This window comes from Jatropha curcas, chromosome 8 (genome assembly GCF_041381405.1).
Source record: "Jatropha curcas cultivar XTBG-Jc1 chromosome 8, XTBG_Jcur_1.0, whole genome shotgun sequence".
Lineage (NCBI taxonomy): Eukaryota > Viridiplantae > Streptophyta > Magnoliopsida > Malpighiales > Euphorbiaceae > Jatropha > Jatropha curcas.
This window is the reverse complement of record NC_143158.1, coordinates 21344658-21352400: the sequence shown is the minus strand read 5'-3', so window position 1 is coordinate 21352400 and position 7743 is coordinate 21344658. Positions and strand designations below refer to the sequence as shown.

General features: G+C 34.1%; 1 protein-coding gene across 2 annotated transcripts; it reads right to left on the bottom strand.

The window, feature by feature from the left end:
• LOC105631086 (mitotic checkpoint protein PRCC-carboxy-term protein) lies at nt 1-7202 on the bottom strand. Of its 2 annotated transcripts, XM_089725031.1 has the most exons (6): nt 6785-7202; nt 5083-5142; nt 4880-4930; nt 2331-2377; nt 1020-2182; nt 1-430 (listed from the first exon to the last, which is right to left on the bottom strand). In XM_089725031.1, exons 5-6 carry the CDS (start codon nt 2070-2072, stop codon nt 272-274), a joined length of 1212 nt encoding a protein of 403 aa, XP_089581157.1. In that variant the 5' UTR covers nt 2073-2182; nt 2331-2377; nt 4880-4930; nt 5083-5142; nt 6785-7202; the 3' UTR covers nt 1-271. The 2 variants fall into 2 exon arrangements, with proteins under 2 accessions (XP_089581157.1, XP_012068474.1); XM_012213084.4 differs by lacking the exon at nt 2331-2377.
• Nucleotides 7203-7743: the final 541 nt, after the last annotated feature.

Here is a 7743-nt window from a genome sequence, read left to right as displayed (position 1 = left end):
TAATCAAATAGCATGCTTCAAATTGTGAAGTTTACGTTTCTAATAACTATAGTTAAACAACAAACCAAAATAACAATATGTTGAGAAATAAAACAAAAGCAAAGTACAAGATCGGATCCGACTAGATGGAAGGCTAGAAAGAAATCTATGGGACCAAAAGGATAATTACCAAAATTTGTCTGGCCTACTACTAGGAGGAAAAACTTTGGGCATCTTTATAAGAATAAATAGAAAACAGCATCAGCTATTCTATACAACAAAAGCAAAAAAATCACCATCCATACTTGGCTTGCGTTTGAGCTTTCGTGAGAAACCCTTTGGCACGCCTTTCTGTCAGTTCCATCTCTTTCTGCTTCATATCGAAGTACAACGAGCCAATCTGATGCTTCCTCTTGTGAAGCTTTGATGGCTTCCCCTTGGTAGAAGTAGGCTTCAAAAAAAAAAAAAAAAAAAAAAAAAAAACAACAATGATCATATTATTCCACAACGAATGAAATAGAACACATAACTAATAAATTTAGCTATTTCGAGATGGTTCAAATCATCCTAGGGGTTCAACAATCTTTTGATAATTTTGCGTAGGCCATGACGAATTATGTTCCTTATATCAAGCCTTAGTAAAATTATACTTTATCAAGGATACACCCTGCCTGCATATACAAATGACAAGAGTTAGCAGAGCAAGACGAATTGGCTTTTAAACCTTTACAGCAGTGAAGCTTCCAACAATCGGCCTTGTATCTTCTTCTGCCTTTTTATTCATGGTGAATAAACAACTACATGTTCCACCAATTTCCTTCCAATATTTTGTTCTAGAAACATTAGGTATATGTTCTTCCAAAATAAGAAAATGTAATTTTCATAATAATAGGCTCAAGAAGACTCTACAAGTCTACAGAACGCAAATGTTAAAGTAGAAGTATATGAGAAAAAAAAAAAAAAAGTAGAAGCTGAAAGAAAATAAAGAATTCAGAGAACATATCAATATCAAAACAATCCAAACTGCAACAAAAATATACCTCATAGGAAGGCCCAAAAGCAATTCCAGTTAACTTGACCTGGTCCTCCCTTGGCCGATTCTTTGTCAACTCATCCTGCTTCACCTCAATGACTTCTGTAACAATATCCTTCCTTCCTCTCTTCCCTGGCACTCTCAAAGCACTCTCACTTGGTCCTGTTCTCTCGGGGACCGCTGCTGCCAATTCATCACTCCAAGTATTCCCAAATTGCTGATAATCATTGTAAGTCCCATAGCTGGTATAATTCTCGTAACTCCCATAACTAGATCCATCATCCCCGGCGTTAACTTTTTGACCAATGTCTTGACTAATTCCTGATTCATAACTACCATAATTTAAATTACTCCCTCCATTTTTATCAGGACCTGATTCATAGCTCAAAGAAGTACCATCGTAACTCCCATAATTCCCCATAGTTTGATCATTCTCTGCCCCAAAACTGCCGGAACTTGAGGTAGGTGTTTTAGTTTCAACGATGGATCTCCTTCCAGATCCTGTAGCTGATGGAAGAACACCCAATGTTGAGGAGTTCTTGGGGGCAGGAATGCTGGACAAGAATGACTTTACAGATGAAGATTGTGGTAAAGCTTCAGATTCCTTGCGCCATTTTTTCTCCATTTCTCCCTCATCTTCATCATCTTCATCATCCAAATCAGAGGGTTTTACATAAGTGAGATTAATGGGGGGCTTGAATTGGACAACCCTTTTGGGAGTAGGGTCCAAGGATGAGACACTTGAGATTGGTTGTTGTGGGGCTTGGGTTTTAGGTTGAGGGAGGAAAGAGAAAAGAGAAGAGGATTTGGAGGAGCGTTTTGGATCATCTTCATCTTCCTCAATGTTTTTATTGTTACCATGATTATCATGGTGCACTACACATGTAGACAGTTGATGTTGAGGTTGGGGAATGGCAGAGAACAACAAAGACGATTTAGGCTGTGGGAGGGAAGAGAAATGAGATGCAGATGAGGTTATTTTAGGGTAAGAGATGGAGTTTTGGTGTTGGTTTTCTTCTTCTTCATCTGAAGAGGCATAGTTAGCTAGCAAGGAGTCCATAACACTGATAATAATAGGATGTACAATGTGGAGGATAGTTAGGCTATTTGCTATTGCAAAGTTGTTAGACTTGGATCAAATTTGTGGGAGTCTGGAGACAGTTTGGGCTCCTTCAAAGAAAGAAAAGAAGATGAGAATGAATTCAATTGCATCCCAATTACATGATTTGCATATAACAAATCATAATAACATTTTTCAGAAATTACAAGTCCATTCCATGAAGATGGAAAACGAGAAATAATTTAATGATGAAAATACCTTTAATTGGTTCCGAAGTTACAATTATCCTTTATATCATGTTTTATCTAGCAAGAAAATAAATTACATTCACTTGCTGAAAAAGAGTCCTTATGGACACTAACTAAATACAAACATTAAATAAGCATGAACAAGAATCCAATGATAACATATTTTTTAGAAGCAAAACATTATTTTATCAACACACTCATCTTTGAATAATATGTTTTGTTTTAGTCTTAGGCTATATTTGGAAGGACGTAATATAATGTAATCAAGATTGGAAAGGAATGAAATATGTAATACAATGAAACACAATTAACATTCCATTTCTATGTTTGGTTGCAATCAAAAAATAATTATGAAATGCAATTATCAATACATTCCGCTCCATTACTATGTTTGTTTTAAGGGAAAGTACATTTTTCGTTCTTGAGGTTTTACAAAATTAATTAACTCATCCCCGTATTTTGGACCATTACTCTAGTCCCCAAAAGTTTAGTTCCATCTTATTAAATGGTCCTTCCGTCCGCAATCAGAGGTTTTCTCCATCAAATGAGTCTAAAAAGCACGAGAGAGGAGAGATACATATTTTAAAATGACAACTGTTGCCTTTGACGAGATGAGACAAAAAGATATTTCAATGAAAAGACGAAATTACCCCTTATAAAGATTAATTTTTATTCTTTTCTTTTTATTTTATATTTCTTGCCTTCCATCTCCAATCCCACTCCATATCTAATAATCATCAACACACTAGAACTTTGCATTATCTGTCACAGACCAAGGCAAAAATCATCCTTGTTAATACATAGGAATAGTTGTAGGGAGAAAGCACCTTCCCAGATCCTAAAAACACAATAATAATTAGGTCATGTCGCTGGAATATGTTCCTAACACAAAAATCAAACGGGTTAAGATTGAGTCTAAACGGGTTCGTGTCATAAGTAAGTGACTCATATATGATAGAAGTTTGAACATGTCGTGTCACAGGTTGACTCGCGTAACTCGTCTAAGCCGTTTAATTAAGGGTAAAATGGCAATCTTATATATATCAAACAGATTATACGGATTATACGTGTTATAACATGTCGTATTCATGTCCCACGTTTAATTTTCATCTCGTTTCAATATTTGACACTCAGGCAGAATCTTAGTGGTCAAATCAGAATCCTCACTTGCGGATGTGCAGTGGTGGTGGAAGAAGGAGATGGAGAACCTATGACGAGAATTGAAAGTGAGTTTAGAGAAACCGAAAATTTCAGGAGTGAAAAGAGCGTGTAGTATTTAGAGATGATGTCAAATGGGATTTAAAAAAGAGAGGGAGGATAGTGGTGCGGATTCTGGAAAGTGGAATCCATCTCTTTGATGCGCTTCATACCCTCGAAAAATCATGAATGTTTCGAGAAGGGATTTTAGATTTTCAAATTAAAGGTGAAGAGAATTATAGCATGCAAAAATTCCAAGCTTTATGTCAAAGCAAAGCAAAGAGAGAAGAGTTTTGTCTTTTAGCTCTATGGCATTTTTGACTTTTTGCCTCATTTAACGGAAAAAACCTCTGATTTTGGATTGAATGACCATTTAATGGGAGAATCCAAACCTCGGGGACTAAATATCTAATAGTAAAAAATATAGAGATAAGTTAATTAATTTTGTAAAACCTCATGGACGAAACAAATATTTTCACTTGTTTTAATTAACGATGTAAATGACTAGTCCACCACAATCACCGATCACCACCACCTCCATTCAACCACTCCCACCACTAGTACCGCCGCCACCGCCGCCGCCGCCACCGCCGCCGCCGCCACCATCGCCATCGCCATCCCACCACCATAGAAGTCCATATACTTATTGACATATTTTTGAAAATAGACAGACATAATTAATGAAAAATGTAAAAAAGCAAATCCGTCAATGAGAAGTCAAGACCTATTCATGCTCAGTTGTGCTTATTATTGCCATTGCTGACAGCACAACATGAAAGACATAAATTACTTCAGTCAAATTAGAAAAGAAAATTAAAAAGGAGACATACATATAGATAATCAGTTCACAAAGTTAGCAATAATTGAATAAAAGACAGTAATTATATAAAGTAAAACATCACATAAGTTAGCAATAAATTTTGTTTGAAGTATTCTGCTATGTGTTGTTTTAAATTGATCTTAATGCTAAAACTAGCTTAAGGAAATTATGAAGCAAAAAGAGTAGCAATTTCGTAATCAAATAACCACAAATAGGACATAGAGCTTCTACAGCAACATTGAAGGAAAAACATCTTGATTTGATAAAACAACTTTAGATTGGACTCCCCAAAAAGAAGTTAGATTTTGCAGTTTTGCTTTCTTTAATACCGTTCAACCAGTATCTACTAACTGAGTTGCAAATGCAATCATAACGATAGAAGCTTTAGGAACAGGACTACAAGCATATCAAAACTAAAATAGATGGACGAATAAAGGTTGCTATCAGTCTTCTCTGGGCAATATTTGGATGTCCTATTTCTTCACAATACTAGCATGAGAATAAAACAATTGAAAGCTAAAAGAAAGGACAAAAAATATCACCGGAAATGATGGATCCTGCACTGCTATCGTCAGGCTGGAACCCAAAAGCAGCTGTAATTATGTAAAGAAATCATATTTTAGTATTTAAGCACGCGGAGGTTAATGAAAATCTACAGCTTATTTCCAGTTGTAGGTTGGAGGATATAAAACTTATCAAATATAAAGGCCAATATAGAAGAAGAAAAGGTTAAATAATTAGATACCTGAAATCGAGCAATATCACACTGTGAACCTTCTCATATAAAAGCTTCTGTGTCTTTTACCTGCAATCATTATAAAGACTAATGCAATCATTATATACTCTTGAAAATCTTTTATGCAATCAAGCATTGTTATAATGGTGTTGCAACCAATGGACTTGGTCAATCTCAAAATCAACTGAATAAAAAAAATAAGCCTTTTTTTGATATATTTGTTACTATCCAATCCTGCTGCCAATTTTTTGCAGGTTCAAAGCAAGACAAGCCAAATTGACTAGAGGTGTTACAGCCAGATGATATTTAAAAAGTAAATTACCAACACCTTGACAAAATACATAAAATAAACAATAAGGAGACAACCTCATTTTATATTAAATCAAACTGATGAATGTATTATAACTACAAATAAAGTAGCACAAAAATTAAATACAATTCTGAAAGGCACAAGAGACCATTTCATTTCAAGAAACAGTGGAAGAAGTAATGCAATAAGCATAACAAGAGAATTACTAGAACCCATGACAGATTATAAATTGAATATCAGAAGATAGAGTAAGTGAAAGCAATTGAAAGGACAGGATTTGCCTACAACTCCTTGAGTAAGCAAATAAAAATTCAGCCTCATGGTCAGTCCCTCATTAAATAAAAAAGTGACAAACAGCTAACCAATGCTGCCAGGCCTATTCCTATATTTCCAAATCAATTTTCCTTTCTAAACGGTTAATGTTGCCATGTTGTGTAAACAGAGACAAAACCCAATAAATTAATTCTTTTCAATCCAAGGCTTGTTAAATTTGGTAATGATCACATAATTTAGATTCAGATTATAAATATTCATTTCTTTTTTCTTTTTTTTTTTTCAATTATGAATCTCATAATCCCAGTGTAGATAGTTTATCCTAGAGTACATAGGAGGCATTTCAAATAGAACTGTTACACCAAATAATTAATCAATTAATTGCCTAACCAATTCTTTCTCCTAATGTAGCAAACTCTTTTTTGGCAGTTTATCAAATATACACTTAAACTATTTACATTTATTTTTCTTTCATTTGCATATCTCATCAAGAATTCAATTTACAACTTTGTTTGCATCATATCACAGCAATTATTCAAGTTGAATAGTTACACTGGCTGCTACCATTTCAAAGTTCCTTAATTCCTCTACCAAATTCTGCGTTAAACTAAATAGTTTATTCGTTTCTATATGGAATTTCAGTTTATACCTCAATTAAGAAACAATAGCAAAGTTTCTAATTAGCATCTATAATACATAAGCTAATTGTTTCATTTTCCATCAAAGTTTTAAAGTATAATATCAATCTCCTTCACATTACATCAAGAACACAAGCTAACGGCTAAAATAGTTGCTGTCATACTAAAAATTGCAATAGAAGCAATAATCTACCTATTTCAATACATTTATCAATTATATTTGCGATAAGAATTCAATTCATATATCAACTAGAAGGTAAAGATCAAAATTTCCATCAACAGTTAGCATATAATATATATCCTATATAACTTATCTAAAACTCAGATTGCAGCTTACAATAACAATTTTTAGCAACACTTTCTAAGCTAATCTGGGTAAACAGTAGCTAGGGATTTCAATTTCTACACTAACTCAATTTATGCCTAAATTCCTTCAACTAAGATTAAAGAACTCATGAAATAAACCTAAGAGGGTCGAAATATGGCTTACACAGCTGTAAAATATGTCGGAAATCGAAATTTTCCGGTTAGGAAGATCGGCAGCGGCTCCTTTGTTCAAATTCCGATTCTGTCGAAGCAAGCTTGGCCTGAAAAGAGCGCAGCGGAGAATGGAGAAGGTAGCGATCGGAGAAGGGGGTTGGAGTCGACCGGTTGCGCTTGAGTCGCCGGAAAATCGAGAGAATGAGAGGGTGAGGCCGTTTCCGATCGGAAGAGAATACGCAGCTCTTCTCTTCGTTGCTGTGCTATAACCGACTAGAAGTAGGGAGGGAGAGTTGTCGGAGCAGACTGGTGACGAGAAGGAGGTCCGGATGGTCGGACATGAGCCCAGGCGACCGGAAAATCGCAGGAGGGGTAGGAGAGGCTGTCACACAAGCGGGTTGGGAGAAAGAGAAAAATTAAGACGTAAAGGGGATTTTTGTTTTTTAGTTTTCTAGAGATTTCTAATTGGTTAGGGCTGTTTGGGTTTGATTCTAGCCCGGTTCGGCTCAAATCATGAATTTTGCTTGGTTTTTCAATTGGCTTGGGGATTTTTAATGAGTTCATATTGATTAAAAGGTTTGGTTTAATAAATATAAAATGTATTTACCTTAAGTTTTATTAAATAAATTCATAAGGCATTAGTTCATTTATTTTAAATATATTAATGTTCTAAAATATCATTGGTTTAGAATTAATATTTAAATTTGTAAATGAGAAATTTTTGAAAATAAAATTCTGAGTTGTTTCAGAATTATAATACACAATTTTTTTTTTATTTCATATAAATGATGATTAAGAATTTTAACTTTTAAATTTTTATAACTTAAATTTAGATATTTTTATTATTATATTGAATTAACATTGTATAACTCTATATTAAAATATAATATTTAATTTAAATGACAAACAACATAATAAAATTGAGTAATTATACCTTCTCAAAAAAAATTGAGTAATTATAATTATATA